The sequence below is a fragment of the Diabrotica virgifera genome, chromosome 1 (genome assembly GCF_917563875.1).
Source record: "Diabrotica virgifera virgifera chromosome 1, PGI_DIABVI_V3a".
In the NCBI taxonomy this organism is placed as follows: Eukaryota; Metazoa; Arthropoda; class Insecta; order Coleoptera; family Chrysomelidae; genus Diabrotica; species Diabrotica virgifera.
Window position 1 is genome coordinate 279,318,592 of NC_065443.1, and position 25,684 is coordinate 279,344,275.

General features: G+C 33.4%; 2 protein-coding genes across 2 annotated transcripts in view; one reads left to right on the plus strand and one right to left on the minus strand.

Annotated features, from left to right (window-relative positions):
- Positions 1–2,062: 2,062 nt before the first annotated feature.
- On the minus strand, positions 2,063–5,237 carry LOC126879102 (coiled-coil domain-containing protein 137). Its single transcript, XM_050642046.1, has 4 exons — positions 5,020–5,237; positions 4,589–4,970; positions 2,907–3,218; positions 2,063–2,347 (listed from the first exon to the last, which is right to left on the minus strand). Exons 1-4 carry the CDS (start codon positions 5,094–5,096, stop codon positions 2,120–2,122), a joined length of 999 nt encoding a protein of 332 aa, XP_050498003.1. The 5' UTR covers positions 5,097–5,237; the 3' UTR covers positions 2,063–2,119.
- Positions 5,238–5,262: 25 nt separating this feature from the next.
- The window catches only part of LOC126879099 (protein penguin), a 33,921-nt gene continuing 13,499 nt past the window's right edge, over positions 5,263–25,684 (plus strand). The window contains exons 1-5 of the mRNA XM_050642042.1: positions 5,263–5,624; positions 5,683–6,008; positions 11,190–11,508; positions 18,156–18,376; positions 19,440–19,616. Coding sequence (XP_050497999.1) covers positions 5,411–5,624; positions 5,683–6,008; positions 11,190–11,508; positions 18,156–18,376; positions 19,440–19,616 — 1,257 coding nt within the window. The 5' untranslated portion in view covers positions 5,263–5,410. The remainder of the gene's footprint in view (positions 5,625–5,682; positions 6,009–11,189; positions 11,509–18,155; positions 18,377–19,439; positions 19,617–25,684) is intronic.

The following is a 25,684-nucleotide window of genomic DNA, read 5'->3' on the forward strand; positions in this document are numbered from 1 at the left end:
CTTTTGCCGTAACGACGACGATATATGGGTACGTGACACAGAATAAAGTAAATCATCCTAAGATGAAGCTCGAAGGGGTAGGGTATGGTTTAAAAATTTTGAAGTTTTCGATTTTTTTATTAATTTAAATGAAACCACATGACTGCAAGAATACTCTCTGAAATTTTCAGATTGATTGGAGCAAAATTACCGGAAATATAGCATGTTGAATATCCCTACCTTCGACTCACTTTACAGCAGATTCACGATTGAGCATAGTGAGAAACGTTCAACAACTATTTCTCTTCTCTTTTGTAAATTACTCCGTGATTCAAAAACATATTCCGGTGTGTATCACTTAACGATTTGACAGACAAAAAAGAGATTGAAAATGAAAGTTGTCAAAACTTTAAATGTGTTTTTGTCAAGGCTGCTTTTTTCAAAGGTGTTGGGCTTTGTAACTCAAAAACTACTGGACTGATCCACCTGAAATTTTGCATAGATTTTCTGTAGACATTTCGTGAGGTTCACTGTCGTGATGTTTTTTGTTGTATGCTTATTGGCTGTTTGTCATAATATTGGAGGTTAAATATTAGGGCAGTTAATGAGGGTATTTGGCTCCGAATTCCATCCTACTACATCTATTTACTTGACATTTTCACAGTAAGTAGGAAATAGCTCAAGAAGCAAAGTTTACCCTATTCCGATGTGAACTTTTATCTTGGGGGGTGGTTCCCACCCCTTCTCGGGGGTGAAAAATGTTTTGGTTAAAATAGCCACGGAAAAGGCTAGAAAACCTAATTTTAAGCAAAAACAGTTCTATGATTATTTTTTGAAAACTCATTACTTTTTGAGTTATTCGTGGTTGAAAATTGGCCATTTTCATTGAAAAATGACACCTTTTCGGACGGATTTTTGCGAATACCTTAAAAACTATGCATCTAACAAAAAAACTATATAAAATATTTCTGTAGGTTATAAAAAACCAAAGAGATTCGCTCCTTCATAAATCTTCTAGTTAAAATACAAAGAGGGATATGGTAGGTAAGAAGAGTTTGTTTTTTTGCTGCATGCTCAAATCGGTGTATTCAACTTGAAATAACAGAGAAACTGTCCATTTTAGGTGTATAATGATACTAATAACTTTTGTAGTGCTTGAAAAGACCTTTAAAATTAGCAATAATATTTGTCGATTACATGCAAACTAAGCGAGATATTCTGCAAAAAAGTTAATGACTAATGTATTTTAATAAGAAATGAGAAGTATATTTAACCCCTCATCCATCAGAATTTAAATACATCGTTTTCCTTCTACAATACTTTTTATTATAGTGTTATTTCTATTTTCAAAAAGTTGGGCTGGATTAAAATTAATGGGTTTTGAAAAAGAAGATCAAATTATAGAGCGCATTTTTAAATTTTCTTAAAAATCTTCCTTTTTCTCCATGTAACTTGAAAATGATAAGAGATACAGTAATGAAAAATAAAAAGGAAATTTTTATCTGAAAAAGCCCTACATTTTTGTGTGGTATCTTTTTTTCGTATCTTTTTCGAGTCACCCCTAATAAGGGGTGGGAACCACCCCCAAGATAAAAGCACACATCGGCATAGGGTAGACTTTGAATTAGAAGATAAGTAGAGGTTAGGCCCAAAATTTCATTAAAATCCATGCAGTAGGATAGAATTCGGAGGTAATATCCTATTCTTGCTAGAGTCAAAAAATATTTTCAAATTATAATTGGGGAAGACAAAATACAGATATGTATATTGTTTAATACAGAGAGAGAAGATTATTGATACTATGTACCAAAAGACCATCTACCGAAGTCTTTCAGCCTCCCAGCCGTGAGCTGCTGTGTTAAATAAACATATGTTTTTTATTTGGCAACAGAGCTTTCCTGCTACACTTGGCAGTAGAAAAAAACTAATATATGAGGAAAAATATGTTGAATATGTTTGTCGTCAAGTTTGTACTATTGGATTATGATGTCATTAAATATATGACGTGAATTGGACCAAATTTATGTTACTTTTCCCATAACATGCAATATTAAGTATGGGAGGTCATAATGAAATAGTAATATAAGACTTATTAACAAAATGTTTAATAATAAAAACAATAAATCATTTATTACACAGTTCATTTGCTATATTTTTGGAGCTTTATTTTTTTATAAGCCTCTATAATTTCTTTCTGCTGTTTGTCCAACTGTCTCCTCAAGGAATTTGGAAGCTCTTTTCGCTTGCCTTTCTTATCTATCACTTTACTAGTCTTGTTTATACCATCTTTGTTCTTTTTCAAGTCAACACTTCCTACTTCTGGTTTTTTGTTAATGACAGATTTTAACAACAAATTTTTATTTCCAGGCTAAAAAGATATTTATATAAATATGTTTTCAATGATACAAAATATATTATTCTCAATCAAAGAAATTGAAATTAACATGTTTGCTACCATGGGGGCATTTAAGTTTCATCCTCACAGACCAGAGCTATTTCTTCTTCTCCTAATGGCACTACAACCTTTTGTGACTCTTGGCCTGCTTAACAATGTTCTTCCATTCTGCCCTGTCAGATACTTTCCTTCGCCACTGCCTGATGTTCATGGTTTTAACTCGTCGTCTATCCATCTTTTACAGGGCCTTCCTCTTGTTCTATTTCCTTGGAGCTTCCATCTCTGGATTAATTTTACAGCTCGATTATCTGGCATTCTCTCTAGGTGACCAAGCCAGTTTAGTCTTTGTACCAGAGTTATTTACATTGCCATTATAATATGCAATGTGATCCTCGGCTCACGGGTAAGACACTGGCCTATGGGGAAAATCAATATGGCTCATAAATGAGTCCCTTGCTAGCGAATGTTTTAAAGAAATGTACTAGCTAAAACAAAAAACCATGCCAGACATCTTGTATAATTGCATACTTACTCTAGGTGCAGATTGTAGCTTTTCTGCTCTTCTTGGTGCTATTAAAGAAGGTGGGGCATGAGCTATTTCCCCAAACTTAACATGGTCTTTGTATTCTTTAAATTCATCAACATTCACATTTTCTTTTCTTTGTTGCTTTTCATCCAACTTCTTTTTTCTCTTCTGCCATTTGGATAACCTTGGAGCTTCTGGTTTGTCCTTTTTCTTCTTCTTCTTCTTTTTGCCATCTTTCTCTTCCTTTATTTTCTTTTTCTTCGCTTTTTTAAGCAATAATTCTAGCTCATCTTTTTGTCTTTTCACTACTTCCTCCACCTGAAACATTGAAAGTATAATATTCGAGGTAATCCGGTCTTACAATATATCGTCGTCGTGGATGTCAAGAGAGCTAACCCACATTTGCATACAAATAAGCTAACTGCAGTATCGCAGTATATGAACAAGTTTCATATTCACTTAGAGCTCTTCACTACAATATGAAATATTTCTTTCTGATTGAGATAGTGCAGTTAGCTTATTTGTATGCAAATGTGGGTTTCTCTCTTGACATCCACGACGACGATATGTCTGTCTACTGTTTATGTTGTGCATGACCCCATACACATGCACATGCATGTGTATGGGAGTATGCACTGTATGCACTATATCTCACATACACATGCCAAACATGGATAAAATAATGAAGACACAAAGAGCCATGGAAAGAGCAATGTTAGGAGTAAAATTAAAAGACAAAAAGCAAAACAACTGGATAAAAAATGAAACAAAAGTCAAAGACGCAGGACAACATATCGCCTTCCGGCAACGATACCGGGACAACTCAAAATTGGTCGTCTTTGAGATGTCTACACTAACATATAGAGGATTTTAAGCTCTATAATCCGCGATGACTGGGACATTTTTAAGTGCAATACTCTCCGAGTGAGGGCACAAGGTCCACTGTGTCATTCAGAGTGGTAGGAGGTAAACTCGGCACGAGTAGTGGGCTAACGCTGAAATCCGTTGTGAACCTTTTGAATTGTCTCAGTGTGTATGCCACAATGATCACAAAAATATTCATAATAATGAAATGATTCTTCCAACAATACTGGGACAATTCAAAAATTTTTCAATTAATTGCTAATTATTAACTCGAGTGGTACCAAAAGATTGCCAAAATGAACTGAAAAACAATCTTTGATATCAACTGAAACAAAGAGCATAGTTTTATTTAAAAACGAATATAACTCAAAGCATACAATAGCTGTGCAAAATGACAAAAACTTGCAATTCAATTTTCTCGAAACAGGTTTTTTTGAGTTGTCCCGGTATCGTTGCCAGAAGGTGATATAGCCAGGCTAAAATGGAGTTTTTTTTGGTCATAACTCCAGACAAACGGACAGTAGGTGGAATACCATGGTACAACAATGGAGAGGAAAGAGAGGATCCCAGATGAGATGGGGAGATGACATTAGAAAGATAGGAGGAACACACTGAAAACAGAAGCGAATGGAGGAAACTGAGGGAAGCCTATGTTCAAAGTTGGATGAATTAAAGGGCCAAAGAAGAAAAGTCTCATGTGATCTAACTTATCTATTGCTCATTTTCCTCATTAATCAAATTATCACTATCAGTTTACTGTTGTTCTTAGAAAGGATTTAACAGTTTTATTACGCTAAACAATAAATTAAATTTAGAATATTTACCTCTCCATCTTCATTTCGTTTAATATCAACACCATATTTATCCTCAAATTCAGCTTCTTTCACTGTTTCAGTACATATTCTATTCATCCGATGAACAAAAGCTCTATCAGTTTCACCCGGAAGTTGCACAAATTTTCGTGCTGGCTTTTCAGGTTTCCTTTCAAAAGGTTTTTTACCTTTTTTGATATTTCCATTATTTTTTCCTTTGAATTTGGGCTGTTCCTTATTTTCATTATTTTTGTCTTCTGGTTTGGGCTGTTTGTTTCGCTTAAACAATTCTCCGCTCTTCACCTTATTCTTCAAATCTATAATCCTTTGAAGGGTTTTTGAAACTTCTTGATGATCAGGATTTGTAGGAGGAGCATTAATTTTATTCTTTAAACTAAAACATGCTGGTTAAAATGATAAAATATTATTAATGATTATGGTACCTTTCGAATCTCACAGCAGCCTGCTTTTCTGGATCTCGAACTCCTCGATGTTTACGTCCAGGAATTTTTCTTCCCATTTTGATGAAGAGTATTTTGTAATGCAAAATACAAATAAATCCGATAAATGATGTCCTCTTCCTCTCAGATGTAAAAGTAGGGTTAACTCAAAAACTCCGAGTAGTTCATTCGAACCGTGGCCTTGTTGGTTGACTAAAGTATGCAGCCACATCACACCCTATCGTGACCTAACCTATAATTTAGCTGTCATTAATCACACGTGTGTTTAAATGTTGATAGTTTATAAAAGTGTAATTTAAAATAAAAACTTATTAAATTAGATTCAGTGTTGTTTGGTTTAATTATTTTGTAGAAATATTTACTATTAAGCGATATGACAACTAAAAACGCGAACAGTGAACCTGCAATGGGTCCACCTAAGAAGAAATTAAAAAAAAATGGGACAACAGACAAGTCTAAAAAGATAAAGAAATCAGTCGAAGGTAGTACAAAGCATAGTAAAACCGACAAGCCAGCACCAAAAAAAGATTTTACAAAACCGAACTCTAAATTTGTCTCCAATAATAATTTTAGAGATAAAAAGACAGGTATGCTTTATATTTGTAAGGTATGCTTTACTTGAAATGAATAAAAATTTTGTTTTAGGAAAGTTTGATAAGGATAAAAATAAACCAGAAATATTTGAAAACTGGAATGAGTTTAAAAAGAAAAAGAAGGAACTGAAACTCAAAAGAAGGCAAAACAAAGATGGATTTGATGTAATAGTAAAAGCGAAAAGAATTGGTGAGGAATTAAGGAAAAAATCTCTGAATGGAGGAGAACAAAAAAGGATTCAACTGATAAATGAGCTGCACAGTCTTTTAAAAGGTGGAGGTCATTATCCGAAATTTGTTCTTGCACATGATACTGCAAGAATTGTGCAGTGGCTTTTGAAATATGCATCAGATTTGGTCATTAATCAAATATCAAAAGTAAGTATACAAAAAAGGGGCATGCAGCACAGATTTTGTTGATTTTTGTGTATTGTGAAAAAGCTTGCAAATTCTTAAGGCTTCATCAAGACTTTTCATTCCAGATGGAATGTTTGTGCTCCTATTTGGAGCTCTCTGATTCGCTTATTGTAGTGAATCACTTCGTATTCCTGTTGTGTGTTGTCAAAGTCTGTTGTATGACTTAGCTTTTGTTACAATTTTCTTCCACTCATTCTGATATATGCGTAGTTTCTTACTTTCAGGATTTTGATATCTCTCATTACCTGGTCCTCCCATCTCTCTCTAGTTCATCCCCCTTGGTCTTTCAGTTTCTGGTTTCCATCTGGTAATCTTAATCAGCAGGTCTGTTTCTCTCTATGTGGCCCAGCGATCTCAGTATATGTTCTTTAATAAATGTAACTATATATTCTCCCTTCATCACATCTTTTAGTTCATGGTTCATTCTTCTCTGATTTCTCTGGTTTCCATTATCTTAATCTTAATAATTTTCTTTATTTTTTTCTGTGATACACATTGTCTCAACTGTGTATACTTCGTCCAATTTACTTACCGTTGCATGTCATCCGCATCATAGCTTGTAACATGATACCAACACGAAATATTTAGGCGGTAGGTATGTTCTTTTTTAGAATCATTATGATTCTAAAAAAGAACACACCTACCGCCTAAATATTTCGTGTTGGTATCATGTTACAAGCTATGACGCGGATGATGTGCAACGATAAGTAAATTGGACGAAGTATATGTAACTACCAGTCTGATTGCAACTCTGTATGTATATTTTCAGTTTTATACTTCTGGATAAGTCCTTGTCCTTTATTAGCTTATGATATCTCCAGTATGTTTCATTGCTTGCTAATATTTGCTAGGTTACTTCTTCACTTATCTTATTTTTGCCATTCTCAATTACTCCCAAATACTTAAATTGTTCAAATATTTTAAAAGTGTAGTTTTCTATCTTGATTTCTCTCATCCTGTTATCTTCTCGTCTAGAGCAGAGTAGATACAGTTGGAAAAATGAAAGAATACCCATGAACGATCACATCAATCACTTATTTTGTATTTGCTGTGTTTTTCTATAACAAATTTTTGTTATTTAAAGAAAAAGACAGCAAATACAAAATAAATGATTGATGTGATCGTTCATGGGTATTCTTTCATTTTTCCGACTATATTTTATTTTTCCTGTTATCCCTGTGTTGAGGAGTGAGCTATGGTTCCTTTAATTCTACTGGCCTTGATTGTTCCATCTACTGCTATGGTATAGTGTGGTTGACCGTGTCACACTCCTGTTTCTATTGCAATTGATTTTGTGCTGCCTTCTTCTGTTGTTATTTTAGCTCTAGATCAATTTATTTATTTTAGATTTATTTCTTCCAATGCAGTCAAAGGCATGTCTGAAGTCTACGAAGAGGGTTTGGAGTTCTATGTTGTGTACATGGCATTTTTTGATTGTTTATGTAATTATGTGGATCACATCTATAATGGATTTGAGTTCTCTGAATCCTTGCTGGTAGTCCCCAATTTTTTCCCTGTGAAATGAGCTCGGAAATGAGTGAATTATGGTAGAACACTGATTATCTTTGCTTTGATGAAATAGCTTCACCATAAATCACTTTATGAAAACTCCCTATACACTGTATAATGCAATATCGATAGCGCCAGTGATTGGAAAATCTTTGAAAATTATTAGCTTGTCATGTGCCATTGCATGTTACACTGAATGTGTCACATTTAGTTTTGCGCTAGAGAAGGGTCACTACTCTGCTATATTCTTAACATTTTCTTTGTGTGCAATATGGTAAGAACCAGTGTTAAACGCAAGAGAACATATCTGCAAGGAAATCTTTAAAATTATTGAGTTTTCAACAACTTAATGAAGCACTTTCCAAGTGCAGAAAACATTGGAGGGCCAATATGTACTAAGCAGGCTTAGAATTTTCACCAACACTTGAAAATTAAAGAACTTTTCAATGCATCCAGTGGTTGGTTACATCTATTCAAAAAATGTCACTGGATTCCTGAGATTACCATTTGAGGCAAAAAGCTAAGTGCCAATGGAGAAGCAATAGTGGAATTTAGATATGAACAGGAGACCATAATTAGGTACAGAATATAATCTACAACTTTCTCAAATGTATAAAGCTGACAGCTGAAGCCAACAGAGAGTTAATGGAAAATGTGATTGCTAATATCCATTAGTGGATTTGAAGGATGAAGAGGAGATAGAACATTTTTACATGGAGTTAGACACAATTTTAAGATCTATTAGAAAAGACGACATTACGATAGTAATGGGGGACTTAAATGCTAAAATCGGGAGAGGAAAAGTTGACGAATATGTTGGGGAATTTGTACTAGTTGTCAGAAACGAAAGAGGGGATAGACTCGTGGATTTTTGTCAAAATGAACATTTTGCAGTAATGAACACAATGTTCCAGCTACCCGACAGAAGATTGTATACTTGGAGATCTCCTACAGACAACAAAGACCGCATTGTCAGAAACCAAATAGACTATATTTATACTGGTCAAAAATAGATACAAAAATTCAATTAAAGCAGTAAAGGCGTACCCCGGAGCAGATGTCAACTCAGATCATAACCCGCTGATAGCAGTAATGCACTTGAAACTCAAAAAGATAGTAAGACGTAAAAATAAACCATCACTTGATACGAAATTAAGAAAAACAGAAATACATCAAAAAATGATCCAACAAGTCAACTCAAATCTAACACAAGTAGAAGAAGAAATTTTAACATCAGAAGATGTCAATGAAAAATGGAATAAAATACAGAAGGCATTGCTAATGGTTGGGGAAGAAAATTTAAAGCCTGCAAAGACAAATAAAAAGCAGAAGTGGATGACTTCGGAAATTCTAGCATTAATGGAAGAGAGGAGAAAAGCCAAAGGGAGAAATGAGCCAAAATACAAAGAACTACAAAATAAAATTAAAGTAGAGATAAAAAAGGCCAAGGAAAAGTGGTTAACAGAACAATGCAAAGAAATAGAAGAGTATGACAGAAAATAATATGCTTGACAGCTTTAATATGCATAAAAAAATAAAAGAACTAACAAGTACCAAAAAGCGAGCACACTATGGGATACTTAAAGATGATAACGGTAAACTCATCGCAGACATCAAAGATAAATTAAGGTTTTGGCAGGAATACATAATGAAACTATTCGACGATGATAGAATGATACAAGAAGAACCACAGGAACAAACAGGACCGAAAATAATAATATGCGAATTAGAACAGGCAATTAGAAATGCAAAGACCGCAAAAGCAGTAGGCCCAGATCAGATACCCACTGAGCTAATTAAATGCATTGACGAAGAAACACTGCATATACTTTTAGATCTGTTCAACAAGGTATATACAACAGGAGTAATACCCCAGGATTGGTTGCTGCCCACATTTGTAACACTACCAAAGTCAATACATGCGACAGAATGCTCCCAGTACAGAACAATTTCTTTAATAAGCCACACACTTAAGATATTCCTCAAAATAATACATGGAAGACTACAAAAAAATAGAGGAAGATATAGATGACACCCAGTTTGGTTTCAGAGGAGGACTAGGAACGAGAGAGGTTCTTTTCGCTTTTAACATTCTCGCGCAAAGACGACTAGATATGAACCAAGATCTCTATGTCTGCTTTATAGATTATCAAAAGGCTTTTGATAGAGTACGACATCAGAAACTCATAAAACTTTTTTAAAAGAGGAAAATGTGGACAGTCGAGATATACGGGTTATTGTCAATCTGTACTGGAATCAAAAAGCAACGGTTAAAATCGAAAATGACGAAACAGAGGCCATAAAAATCAAGAGAGGTGTTAGACAGGGTTGCGTGTTGTCTCCATTGTTATTCAATCTGTACAACGAAGCTATTTTTAGGGAAGCAATATCAGAGGAAGAACAGGGCATATCAATAAACGGAAAAATCTTGAACAACATAAGATTCGCAGATGACACCGCTATTTTTGCAGACAGTCTAGATGCACTGCAACTATTAGTAAATAGATTACATCAAGACAAATGGACGTTAAGAAAACCAAGTTCATGATTATTTCTAAGCAACATACAGTAGGAAGGTTGGATATCGAGGGAAAACAAGTAGAAAGAGTGAATAACTACAAATATCTGGGAACCTGGGTAAATGAAAACAATGACCAGGGTAAAGAAATCAGGACACGCATTGAAATTGCAAGACAAGCATTTATAAAAATGAAAAAGATGTTTGTTAATCGAGACCTTCCTCTGGAGCTGAGGATAAGAGCCTTAAGATGCTACCTGTTCTCGACTTTGTTGTATGGAGTGGAAAGCTGGACACTAAAAGTAGAAAATATAAAGAAGTTGGAAGGCCTTTGAGATGTGGTGCTATAGAAGGATTTTGAAAATACCATGGATCCAACGAGTTACAAATGCAGAAGTGTTAAGAAGGCTGCAAAAGGATTGCGAGGTGATAAAGAACATCAAAACAAGAAACAAAATATGAGATATTAAGGCTCATAATTCAAGGTAAAATAAAGGGTAAAAGATCTATAGGTAGAAGAAGAATTTCCTGGCTGAGAAACTTAAGAGAGTGGTATAGTTGCAGCTCAGTAGATCTTTTCAGAGCAGCCACCAATAAGGTACGGATAGCTGTGATGATAGCCAACCTCCGATAGGAGAAGGAACTACAAGAAGAAGAATTAGTGGATTTGCATCTGAAGAAGAGAAGATAAAACTGACAAAACAAATCCATGCCACGAAGATTGGACTTATGAGCAAATTTTCTCTATCAATCTTATATCTATTAAACATTTATCTATAAACATTGTGATGTTAGTCACACTCTGTTTTCCTTCCAAGGAACCAGTACAGTTTTCTATATTTGATATTCATTTCTATTTTTTTCTTTTTGTAATGTTCTTTCCCTCTTAATTCCATGTTGGTAGTAGCCTAATATCTATTTTTTATTTATTGTCAGATAGCCAGAGAATCAGGTGCATTAGCATGGAAAGTGAGGACCATCTGGTACTCGATGACATGCAGTGTTGCCATTTATAGGTTGTATAATATATGTATAATTAAAAACTAAACATGTTAAACAAACTTTTATTTATTGTTATACCTTGTGAAGTTATAGACTATATAAATTATTTGTAGGAACTCATTCCAGTCAGTGTAAATATGTTACAATCAAAGTATGGTATCCATTGTGTAAAACGACTTCTAAAATATGGCAAGAACGAAATAAGATCTCAAGTTATAGATGCTATGGTTGGCCATGCTGTGAAACTGTCAACACGCAATATTAGTGCTCCGGTTGTTGAATATGCTTTTTCCACGTGGGCCACTCCTCTACAAAAGCAGTATTTGGTTCAAGAATTTTATGGAGACCTTTACAGATCTACCAAGGATAACAATGTCAAACATTTAAGGGATACATATAAAGATAATCCAGGTTTAAAAGATGCCAATTTAGGTAATTTTGCCCTCTGTTAATTTGGTCATTATTAATTTCTTTCAAAAAAGTTTGTTAGTACAAGGAAAGTACCTATCTTACTGTTTTATGAGATGTACCACTATGTCAAAGAAGTTTTTTATCTATTTAAGTATACATTGTCAGGTGCTAGTAATAATTCAAAAAATTATTAAAATAACTATACTGCCATCCTCAAATAAAACGCGGTATGTGCAGCCAACTTAAAACCGAGAAATCGGCTCTCAAAATTTTTTCTCAGGACTCTACATGTTTTGACAACTTTTTAACGCAAATCATGTTCTAATTATAGTTGAACATTATTTAAAAATATTTTCTTAAAAAAAATAATGTTTTTTATCAAAGCTGTAAATAAAAAGTCATACACCGCGTTTTAATTGAGCAGCAAACATATTACTGGATCAGAAATAGTGCCGTGTCTGCATTTTATTTACAAATAGGATTTTTTACAAGGAAGAATAGTTACCAAAAAAAAAATAGCTTATAATTGTTTATTATATATGTTACAGTTCAAGTTGATTATCCAGTTGGAGTTGAATCCAACTAGTTGGAGTCGACTCTAACGGCTGGTTTCAGTAAAAGTTGATTATAAATATAAAATGAAGATTTATATTCAACATTTACTAGTAGAAGTAGACTCCAACTAGGAAAAGTATACTCTTCCCAATGCCATTTAGTAAAAGTTGATTCTGATTCACACAAACAGCCGATTCTAGAAATTAAATTAATGTTACTGAATATGTTCAAATTAGTCTAGGCTGTATCGTCGTCCCCGTTAGTGAAATTGCTCCGATTCGAATTTTTTGCACAAACTTACTCAAAAAGAGGTCCTTATAACAAATCTACTGGGTGCCAGGCAGTACCTTGATCGATAAATTGTTTAAACAATTTTTTTTTAGACAAATTCACAAAAATAATTTTTTCACTTCGAACAATTTTTTTTAGATCATTTGAGTTATTCTGAGCAAAAAAAGGTATTTTGTGATTTTTCTCCAAAATTGATTGTTGTCGAGTTATACGCGATTTAAAATTTGAAAAATGCAAAAATAGCCATTTTCAAGGCTTAATAACTAGGTTAAAATCCATTATTATGAAAGTCAGAAAGTGACCAAATCAAAGTTTATAGTCCCCTGTACAAGATCCAGCAGAAATTTTTGTCACTATTTTATTACTAAGCTTTATCTTTAATTATTAACAATGAGCGCTAAGTGCGTATTAGGCGGCCGTCAATGGTGAGTGCTAAAGAGATGCACCATTTGGGCCGTCCAATGGTGAATCTCACTCGCACTCACATTGACGACCGCCTCAATACGCGCTTAGCGCTCATTGTTGATAATTAGAAATAATATCTTATTAATGAAATAATGACAAAAATTTCTTCAGGATCTTATAGAGGTAGCTTTAATCTTTGATTTTTTTTAGTTTCTGACTTTCATAATATACAGTGAGCACGTAAAGGTTGGAATAAATTCATTTTCTCGAGAATGGACGATTTTAGAAAAAAATCCCGAAACAAGTCAATTTTTATTTTTAAATTACGACTTTTTGGCATATATACCATAGTAGTGACGTCACCCATCTGGGCGTGATGACGTCATCGATGATTTTTTAAATGGGAATAGGGGTCTTGTGATAGCTCATTTGAAAGGTAATTCAATTCTCTATTCAATAATATAACTAATAACATAATTTTTTATACAGGGTGCCCAAATTTTTTTATTTTTTTTATTAAATTTACTGACAAAAAGAAGAATGCAAGTAATTTATTTAATTCAAAATACATTTTACTGCTCTCATAAAACAGAATAAAATGTTTATTTGAAAAATAATCATTGCTTTTAGCTTAAATTAAATGTTCAAACTGTCAAGAGGAAGGTGGGTGGCTGCTTTAATACTGAATTTAAGCAAAAAACAATATTCTTATTTGTCAAATACACATTATTTCCTATTTTCTGATAGGAGTAAAATGTATTATGAGTTAAATAAATTACACACATTCTTCTTTTTGTCAAAAAATTTAATTCAAAAAAATATTTTTTGGACACCCTGTATAAATAATAATGTTAATGTTTATATTACTGAATAGAAAATTGAATTACCTTTCAAATGAGCTATCACATGACCCCTATTCTCATTTAAAAAAGCGTAGATGACGTCATCATTCTAGAAATTAAATGTTACTGGAAATAATTATGTTCAAATTGTGATATTTATATTCTAGGCTGTATCGTCGCCTCCGATAGGTAAATTATTCCAGTTCGATTTTTTTGCACAAACTTACTCAAAAAGAGGTCCTTATAACAAATCCACAGGGTGTCAGATGGTACTGTGGTCGAAAAATTGTTTAAACAACTTTTTTAAACAAACTCACAAAAAAAATTCATTTAGGACAATTTTCTTTACATCATTTGGGTCATTCGGAGCAAGGTCAAAAGAGGTCTTTTGTGATTTTTCTGTAAAATTTATTGTTCGTACTTGTTTATTGTTATATTTATTTCAAAATACGAAAATGACCATTTTCAAGGCTTAATAACTCAGTTAAAAATTATATTAGTCACCGAAAGTGACGAGAAAGTCACCGAAAGTCACGAGAAAGTCCGAAAGTCACCAAATAAAATTTTAACGACCCCCCTACAAGATACTGAAGAAATTTTTGTTATTATTTTATTACTAAACTAAGCGGTTATTTTTAATGATTAACAATGAGCGCTAGGAGCATATTGACGCAGCTACCAATGTGAGTGCGAGTGAGATGCACCATTGCACCATTTTGACATTTAAAAATTCAAACTTCTGTCAAACCACAAAAACACTTTTTTTGTAATTTATTGCTCACATCTCATCACCATGACAAGGCGAAAGTTCTTCTTCTTGTGGTGCTTTCTCCTTTAGTGGAGGTTAGCGAGTACACTGCAGCACAATGCGGCTCTAAACAAAGATGTTGAATCAAGGCCGGTCCAGTCTCTGATATTTCTAAGCCATGAAATCTGGCGCCTACCGGGACCCCGTTTTCCTTCAATTTTACCCTGGATGATCAGTTGCGTGAGGCGGTACTTTTCGTTTCTCATTATGTGTCCCAGGTAGCTAACTTTTCTGACTTTAATGATTTTTAGCAGTTCCCTACCTGTACCTATTCTCCTCAGAACATATTCGTTGGTGGTGTGGGTTGTCCAAGGTATTTTAAGTCACTTCTATAAAGCCAGAGTTTAAAGGCGTCCAACTTGTTCATCAGTATTGTGTTGTGTTTAAGGCCTCCGTTCCATACAAAAGTATTGACCACACATAGTAATGCAGAAAACGACATCTAAGGCTGATATTAATGCTACTGTTACAAAATAAGCTTTTCATTTTGATAAACCCCTGTCGGGCTACCTGTATTTTCGCTCTTGACTTCTTGTTTATAATCAAGTTTATTGTTGAACCAGCAATCAAGATATTTGTACTGGCTTACGTATTCAAGCTGTTGGTGTTTCACATATTTATTGGAAGAGGTAAATTTTTGTTCCTTGATATTTTTATAACTTTGGTTTTCGCAGTATTGATCTTCATCCCCATTTTTTCACAACTCTCAGTATCCCTATCCAACAGTATCTGCAGACTATGGTCCGAATCAGTCATTAATACTGTGTCATCTGCATAGCGGATGTTATTTACTCTCTGACCGTTTATCCTGATTCTTTCTGAAGAGTGCGATAAAGAGTTCTCAAATATTACCTAAGAGTAGACGTTAAAAGTATGGGTGATAGCACACAACCCTGTCTAACACCTCGTTGTATTTCAATTGGCCTTGACGTATTACCATTGGTCTTTACGATTGCTGCCTGATTCCAATAAATAGCCTCTATAATTTTAGAATCTCTTTTGTCGACTCCGATGTTGTTCAATCTTTCTATCAAGGTCTTGTGCGTCATCCTATCGAACGCTTTTTCAAAATCTATGAAACAGATAAAAAGGTCTGCTTGCTTATCTTTGTGTCAGAGTTTGAAGACAGAATATTGCTTCTCGTGTCCCCATACCTTTCCTGAAGCCAAATTGTTCTTGACCGGTGACCTCATCACATTTTTTATAATACAGTAGAATCTCGGTTATCCGCCATAAACAGGCCAACGGAAGGGCGAATAAGCAAAAATGGCGGATAATAGGGAGCGTTAAATGAAACACAAGTTGAGCCCTTGATGATTTCCAGTCTCCGATAGGAGTGGCACAAGAAGAAGAAGAAGAGAATCAGTTTAATTTTGACTGACATTGGACATTGTAGATAGAATGATTTAGGATGAACGAAAAAAACTAGCGATATTCATCTGCCTTGCTGATGTATCTCGTTTTGTTGCTGCCAATACTTGCCATCTTGTAGCATCATAATATCGACAGCTCTTTCTTCTTGTTGCTCGGAATGCTCGGCTTATTTTATATCATCTTAAAAAATTTTTACTCATTCTTTAATATTTTCAAAGTTATAAAAATTTGAAAAAAAAATTATTACTTAAATGGAGCGGCGGATAAAACCGAACGGCGGATAAATGAAGGGCGGATAACCGAGACTCTATTGTATATTATATTCTGTATGATACGCAAGAAAAGCTTTAGAATGTTATTTAATAGACTTATAAGGCGGAAGTCCTGGCATAATTTGGCATTCTTCTTTTTAGGTAGTGGTATGAAGACTGGTTCAAGCCATATTTTAGGGATAGTCCCTGTATTGTAAACATTATTAAATAGTCCAAGAAGAAGGTCTAAGTTTTCTCGTTGATTAACTTCAACAGCTCAGCTGGTTTTTCATCTTTTCCTACAGATTTGTTGTTTTTTAGTTGACGTAGAGCATATTCCAGTTCGAACTTCAGTACTGGAAGAGCTTCGTCGTTAGTCTTCCCACATGTTTATTTGTTCTTCAGGGCTTGAAATCAGTTTGCCTTCTGCGTTGATTCGATTATTTAGTCCTTGTGAATATGTCGTGCTTGTGAATTCCTGAGTTTCTTATACAGATGGAAGTCATCATGTTTTTTTATATAAGTTTTCGATTTCTTCACATTGTTCTGTTATCCATTTTTCTTTTGCAATTTTTATTTTTTGTTTAATGGTTCTATTTAATGCTTTGTACATTGCTTTGTGCTGTTTGAATTTTCTTCTTTTATCCATTAAATCCAATATTTCCCCTGTTATCCATCTTTGCTTCCGTGGTCGCTGTTTTGTGAGCATTTCAGTTGCCGTTGCAAGGGCGAGTCTGATTTCCTCCCGAAAGCGAAAGTTAAGGATGTTTAATTATATGAAAGTGTGCTAAAAAACAGTGCGAAAAATTAAAAGCCATTTAAAATACATTTTTACTTCAGACACACTTTAAGCCCTTCATGTACTGCTATCTATATTTACAATTTTCACACAATAAAACCTTTACTTACATAATATGAGATAAAGTAGATAAAAATTATTTTTTTGAATTTAACAAAAATTGGTTAAACAATTTTTCGACCGCGGTACCGCGTGACACCCTGTGTATTTGTTATAAGGATGTATTTCTTTGAGTAAGTTTGTGCAAAAAATCGAATCAGAATAATTAACCTAACGGGGACGACCTTACAGACTCTACTAATAAGTAGTTAAAACGGTCAAGACAAAGAAACGCACACTCATCAAAAATGCACTTGAGATTCTCGTATAATCAACATTTACTGAATCGATCCAGGAAGAGTCAACTCCAACTAGTACAAGTTGATTTAAATTTTTAAAATCAACTTTTACTGCTCGTTTCAGTTGAAGTTGACTCCAACTAGTTGGAGTCGACTCTAACTGAGAATCAACTTGAACTGTAACATATACACAAAATACCTACATGTCATAAATGTTCAAAATACGAATAATCGTAATGTTTAAAAAATGAAAAAATATTTAAGTTACATCGCGGTAAATGTTCAATTAAAACGCGGCAAGTACATGATACTCGCTAGCACATACCGCTTTTTAGTTAAGTACTCTCTAGAACTCTAGCTACCGCATTTTAATTAAGCAACTATTGAAATTTAGCACATACGGCATATTCCAATTTGTTTATTTTGGTAGTAAATAAAATGATACTGCTTTCAAACTTTGCAGAAGCATAAATAAAGGTCACAAGGAAACCACAATATAGCAAAAACTCGATTTTCAATTTTTTTGCAGATACCGCGTTTTAATTGAGGACGGCAGTATACTAATAAAACTTCTAAAAAGTATAGTCACTTACAAAAGCTTCAATAGCATTGTTCATTATATGTGTTCAATTTTTCACGTGCGAAAAACAATAATTACATTTTTTGCTGTATCATTTCTAGAATTACCCACCTCAATTTTAAATCATCACTTAATCGAACCCTATTAATAATTCCTCCTCCCTATCTTTATCACCACTTCTTTAGAAATGTAGACATTCTTCTACAATGCCAAAGAAAAATCGCTATCTCTGATTTTGATTCCTGTAGAAAACATATGTGTTCTCCGACTTCTCTTGCCTATTGGTTCCCATACGCAACATATGCTTTTTCGACATCTCTTAATGTGGTTTGTGTAAAAGATAGTGATGATTGAAAGTGTTAATAAATATAGAGATGATTATGTTGGTTAAATTTTATTTTATTTTTTTATTATTTTCTTATTAGGTGCTACCAAAGCCAATCTAATTAAAATCTTGAACAAATCACTTTTGGATTCTGGATTAGTACAAACAGTGTTATACCAATATCTTAGCGAATGTTCTGCCGAAGATAGGAGCGAAATGATCAGTCAATTGGTACCTCATATTGTTGTTATTAGTAATAGTAAAGATGGAGCAAAAGCAGCTATGCAGTGTATTTGGTATGGATCAACAAAAGACAGAAAGGTGAGGTTTTATTAATTTTTTTTTATAACTTCTGTAATCATTGTATCTAAGACATGTGTTCCGGTAGGTGTGTGTGTGTCTGTTGACGGAAACAAGTATATAAAATAATATTAATTAAAACGCAAACAATTGTCAATAATATATAACTCCATCTAATTTACTTACCGTTGCACGTCATCCGCGTCATAGCCCGAGACGTCACATGATACCAACGCGAAATATTATGTACTTTAACGTAAGATTATAACTTAGTTCTTGTTTTCTATTTCTAAAGTTTTTATTTATTTACATTGAATATTAAGTTGTTTTGCTGTATAATCCACTTCCGCAAAAATTGTGTGATGTATTTGATTTAAAATGAATTCAAGAATTTTTTGTAATTGGGCAACAATGTCAACTTAGATCTCTAACGTAAATAATGACGTGCAACGGTAAGTAAATTAGACGGACTGTACTTATTTATTTTTGGTAAAAAAAGGTTTTTTGCTTATACATCTCGTAAGAGGGTTTGTTATTGTTTCGGCCCAGCAAGCAACCGATGCCTGCTGGGGTGTAGTAACCGACTGCCTGGCTGAAAGAAACCACAGACGCTAATCTGTTTGTGTTTCTACCATCTGACCAGAAGGGCAATAAATTATTTAGATCTGGCGTTTAAAAGTTGAAACATTTCTGCAGTTTTAGGAAACGTTTTCGAGCATGTCCAAAGTGAGTTATTGACATAAGGTCTGATAAGGTAATTAATTTATGGGGAATTCAGTTTGTTAAACTGAACACACCAAAAACATATGGTTAAGGATACATTTCGTTTCGTAAAACCGTGCCCTTTTTAGCATCTGGTTTGTATATTACATGTGAATCTATATGACCCATATTATTTCGTTTTGAGAAAAGTTATTAAAAATTAAGAAAAAAAAAATTAGCAAAAATAGTAATTAAAGCGTACCGCTATACATGTACCTATATATTTTATACAACTTCACTTTTTAGAAACCCATGTAGTGTAGGAAAAAATCACATGCTGTGCTGGTACTGGCAAAAATGTATTAAAATTTTTATTTTACAGGGAATAATGAAAGCAGTTAAAGAACACGTGGTGGAATTATCTAAACATGAACACGGACATGCCACAATCATAACTTTGATAGACTGTATTGATGATACTGTATTACTGCATAAGATTATAGTATCTGACCTATTGAAAAACGCCAAAGATTTGGCAATAAATGAATGGGGAATGAAGGTAAGTGGCTCTTTGATTAAATGAATACGCCATTTTGAAAAGAGGTCATCTCCACTTTTTTAAATTATACAGGAGAGGTCAAAAACTTTTTATCTTTAAGACTATTAGGAAAATAATTGTTTTAAGTATTTTTTTGGGTTTAATATTCACTATACAAGCTGATGAATAATTTAAAAATATTTTTTTAGTTTTGAAAAGACCTAGAAACCGCAATTTTTTGAAAAAGAGATGACCCGTTTTCAAAATGAGCAGGTATGAAAAGAAAAAAATAGTCATTATAATGTGAATATTGTTTATTACACACATTAAACGGCTAAATACAAGCTGATGAATATTTTAAAAATGTTTTTAAATTTTAAAAGACCTAGAAACCTCAATTTTTTTAAATAGAGATGACCCGTTCTTAACCCTCCGTTAGTCACGCGGTCTACAATTGTAGACCACTCTCCTTTAAGTGGTCGCTAATTGCAGAAAACTGCACATATGCCGCCCCGCTTAGTAGCTGTCACTAATACTTCCAACTTACTCTTCAGTTTGCTAAACGCCGCCGATCTGTTTGCGTTATTTTTTTACCATTATTCAAAGAGCACTGGTCTATAACCGTAGACTGCGCGACTAAGTGCGTTCCAGTTTTTAGTTGTATATATAAAGCTAATATGTAGTCTGCTGCGTATATAAAGCTAATAACATAAATGAAAAAGTTTCAAGAAGCGACTTCATTGAAAACTTAGCATTGAAACTAATTAAACCGCAAATTGAATAGGGATCAACTATACCTTCCCTGCTAAGAGAACTTAGACGACGAGCTCGCGTACTGCTCGGAGTTCAAGAAGTCGTACCCCCTCCCCCTATTATTCCAACAAATCACGTGGGATGATGTTGTATTTGTGCACGAATTTGCAATATGTCAACAAGAACGGCATGCGACAAGATGTGACAAAGATGCAAAGATGTGACAAATTTGCATGCAAGGATCACCTCAGGGATATTTGCACTAAAGATGTGACAAATTTGCATGCAAGGATCACCTCAGGGATATTTGCACTGAATGTTTGACGGACTAAAATTGTGCCACTTTTACCATTTAATAGTTTTGTTCTTTTTTTAATTTTCAGTTCTATTCTTTATTATTCATCCCTCTTGGTCATTCTAGAAGTTTAAAGATAAAAAATGATACTCCCTCATTATTCATCCCTCTTGGTCATTCTAGAAGTTCAAAGATAAAAAATATTAGTGTTTTTTACTAAATTGAGCTTATTTTTGTGACCATTTTCATTTACTTGCGAATAAAGACTCAAAAAATCATGACTTCGTTTTTAATTTTACCACTGTCAAAATGAGAAAAGTCAAGGAACAAAACATATCTAGTATCAAAGTATACACATAAATAAACATGTTATTAACCATTAATTTGTTAATTTTGTCAAAATCCGGTATTATACGACAAAAAACTATTGGCCTACAATCGTAGACCGCGCGACTAAGCTCGTCAGCAATAATCGCGCGCCTAACGTAGGGTTAAAATGAACAGATGATGTTCATTTTGAAAACGGGTCATCTCTAGGAGATACCCCTTTTCAAACTGAACTGGTTTGCGGGGTATGCTGTGCTTATGGTAATAACATTGAAAGTTGACCCGTTTTCATGTGGAAGAGACGTCTCTATGTGTATTAAATATAAATTCAACGAAAGTGGAAATGTCAAAAAAGTGTAGATGACCGCTTTTCAAAATGATGGATTCAATTGGTTCCCATCTTATAAAAGCTACTTTTATATTTAGATTTTAGTTATGTAAAATATGTATAACTCTTCACATTTTGTCTCAAGTTCGCAAAAACTCATGTTTTACATTTACTTATTGTAAGATATTTTTATAAGAGTTGTACTTAAGAGCATAGGCGCAAATATTTTACGGCTATCCCTACTTTTTCTGTCTTTACACAGCAAATTACGTGTAGTAAAATTCTCACTGGTATGGACATGTAAACATTACTTGACAATGTGTGACAATGTCATCATTAACTTTAACGAGATGGCTTTTAAATGTTCTTGGATAACTGTTATTGTATAATTGCTTAAATTATTAATGCAGTTAATTAATATGATTATTTCATTCATAGGAGATTCTGACCAATAGAAAGCTACAGAAATAAAAATTAAACTGATTATTTTTTGATGATTTTAACTTCCAATCGTATAGTAAGATATTTGATCACGTGTTTAATTCTGTCCAATCAGATTAAAATTATACTGAGAATTATCTACTGTAGAAAATTACCGATATAATTTTTTTAAGTAGATTGTTTCTGTTTAATGGCAACCAGTTTCCTAGTTTTGACAACTGTCACATTTAAGAAAATATCCATAATATACGTATTAAAAAATAATCTTACGAATATCACACGACAGTAAGAATAAATAAGAAAATAATGCTTCATTTTTACTCAAATTTGTTGTCGTTGGGCAATAGCCACTCGAGCCCTGCGGACTCTCGTGTCTATTGCCAGACAACAAATTTTCGAAAAACTGTCGCATTATTTTCAATTTATTCTCACTCTCTTGTGATATTATACCCGATAATTTTTGATAATTTCCCGTCGTCAAGTATATTACGTCAGATGCCCTTCGTTGCTATGAAAAAATACATTCAGTGACATTATTGACAATTAATGTTTTAAAAATTATAAAAGTGATGACTTTCAACCGTCAAATATTTATAACAACTGTGTGTTTCTTCTTCTTCTTGTTGTGCTTTCTCCTTTAGTGGGGGTTAGCGACTACACTAGCGTTGTTTAATTGTACTAATTTGTACTTACATAAATAAATTACAATAAAATTTTGGTTTTGAATAGTTTTATTCATGAAATAATCGCAACAAATTGCACTCGATCTCTAAAATTAATATAGAATTTTAGAGCTCTTGTGCAATTACTACTGATAACTTTTTCACTAACTATGTATTCAGTGACTGTAATAATTTATATACTGTACAACAAAAACTAATAGTCAATCGAGAAAAGATGAAGAGTGATAAAGTGATTTTTTAATAATATATTGTTATTACGGAACGCTTACTAAATATATAACACGAATATAAAAACAAGAAAACTGGAACATTTGGGTCACATTACCAGAGTAAAAAAATATGAGCTGCTGAGAATTATTATGCTAGGAAGGATCCAAGGAAGAAGACGCATCTCCTGGCTGAGGAACCTTAGAGAATGGTTTAACTGTAGTTCACTACAACTGTTCAGAGCAGCAGCCAACAAAGTGACCATAGCCATTATGATATCCAACCTCCGATAGGAGATGGAACTTTAAGAAGAAGAAGGAACGCTTACAATTTTGAACATCTTTAACAACAAAATACCTACTTGGATCACAGAATATATCTCGGTGTATTCTCTGCTTGGATCTTCCATAAAAAAATAAACAATAAATAACTTTTTATTAAGTTCACGTCTTAAATCAATTATATATCAAATACACTATCAATATTATTTAATCAACAACTCATAATATTTCCGATGTCATGTCAGATATTTAAAATTGTCACTGTCTTGTCACCAAAGATAGCGAATGTTCGACTTGGAAAATATCACCACGGACATAGTGAAAATTTCTTTTCGAATCCTGAAAAAACTAATAAATATTTTTTAAAATTTAAACGCAGAATGAAAGACTACATTATTATCGAGGGCCGAAAGTCCCTTAGAATAAATTATAAGTTTCTTTTGAATGAGATATTTGAAATTAAAAATCACACTACATTTTCTCTTAGTTTCTCTTAGTCTATTTATATAAATATCAATATTTATGTAAATATTTGCCAGAATGTTAATATTTAAAATGCTTTAAGGAAAAAATAAATAAATATAGAATTCAATTTCACTATACAATGTCCGAATTTACCAATGACATAAATATATTATGTATATGTCGTCGACAAATTTCTAACCTAGAATTACAATTGTCATTTTATTTGTTAACATTGTAAAAGTACTGTCATGATAGATTACTTTTGTGTCATATTATCTTTATTCGCATCATGGATGGGTTATTTATTTATTTATTTATTTATTGGTACACATCACAAACGCGAGTAATTAACAAAAAAAAAATGTTACAATGCTAATCACAGGTGATGGCAACTTACAAACTAACAAACAAAACAACAGATTAACAATAACAAAAGAAAATACATGTTATATGTTATATAACTTCTAATTGCATCTGAAAATTATCCCAGCCCACCAGAAGTTTCTGAATATCTTTACAACTTGCATCGAGAAAATCCAGTTCTGGATGCTGGTCTAAAAATTCATTACAAACTCTGAGCATATTATTGATAGGAGATAGACTGTTCCATACAAAAAAAGGTTTCCTATTTATAATTCTCAGCCTAATCTTTGGTATCTTAAAATGTACAAAATTCACCATTCCACAGCTTTTATACTTAAAATTATTTACAATATTATATATGAACATCACAGACTGCCGATCCCTTCTAGCAGAGAGTCTTTCGACTGAAATACCTTAGCATTGAATAATATGAGATCATATAAGGGTACACTCTATATTTTCTGAAATAAAGATATCTTAAAAAACGCTTTTGAACCTTTTCAATTAAATCCGTTTTAAAAGCTGTTGTTGGGGACCATATGACTGACGCATATTCTAGATTTGGTCTTACAATGGCATTGTAGAGCCTTATAATTGTGTCATTATCAAAGTCCCTAGAATTACGTATAATAAAACCTAATATTTTATATGCCTTATTTACAATACTATATAGATGACCCCCTAGACCCCTGATACACCATCTATCCATCTATATGATAATCTTCAATGATGAAATTTAATTTACGAGTAAATGTGACAACTGAACATTTGCTAATATTAAGTGACATCTTATTAATTCTAAACCAACCAGCCACATGACTTAGATCAGACTGTAACATATGACAGTCTTCATTACATGAGATGGTTCTAAAAAGTTTAAAGTCATCAGCATACAGTAGGCTGGTTGAAACAGTTACTGATGCTGGTAAATTGTTGATAAAAAGTAGGAATAGTAAAGGGCCTAAATTACTACCCTGTGGGACACCTGACTTGGCATTAAACTGACCTGAAAATGTTCCTCCCACCTTTACTATCAGTATTGTAATTGTCAACCAATTACATCTATAAGTATAAGTAAAGAAGTAGCCGGAATAGGAAATAGAAGAACCTCAAATATATTGCTCGGCAAAATGGAAATATTATAATGGAGACAGAACGAAAACTACAACGATGGAAAGAGTACATCGAGGAACTATTTCGTGATGAGAGAAGCTAGTGCATCCGTAGATAGCCAAACCGAAGATGTGAGCCCAGAGATAACCAAATCAGAGGTTAGTCAGGCAATAGCCTCTATGAAAACCAATAAATCTGCTGGTCCAGATGAATTACCTAGCGATCTAATAATAGTAGAACTGTTCAACGCTATCTATACTACGGGAATCATCCCTAGAGAAATGTTGACATCAGCATTTGTGTGTGTGCCAAAGAAAGTTAATGCCAAAGAATGTAGTGACTACCGAACCATAAGCTTAATGTCACATACCTTGAAAATTCTGCTGAAAATTATCCACGCCAGAATACACTCAAAACTGGAGCTGGATATTAGTGACACTCAATATGGGTTCCGCAATGGTATGGGTACCAGAGAGGCATTATTCTCATTCAACGTGCTGACACAGCGATGTTTGGATGTTAACCGTCCTCTTTACGTCTGTTTTATAGACTACAATAAGGCGTTTGATAAAGTAAAACATGATCGACTCACGGAAATTCTGAAAACTAAAAACCTAGATGAAAGAGATTTAAGACTAATAACACACCTCTAATACAATCAGTGAGCAATAGTAAGAATTGAAAAAGAAACATCTGAAGAAATTGAAATAAAGAGAGGAGTCAGGCAAGGCTGCATACTATCACCTCTATTATTTAACGCTTATTCTGAAGAGGCAATGCGAGAAATTCTGGAAGATGAAACAGTCGGCATAAGAATAAATGGAGTCTTAGTT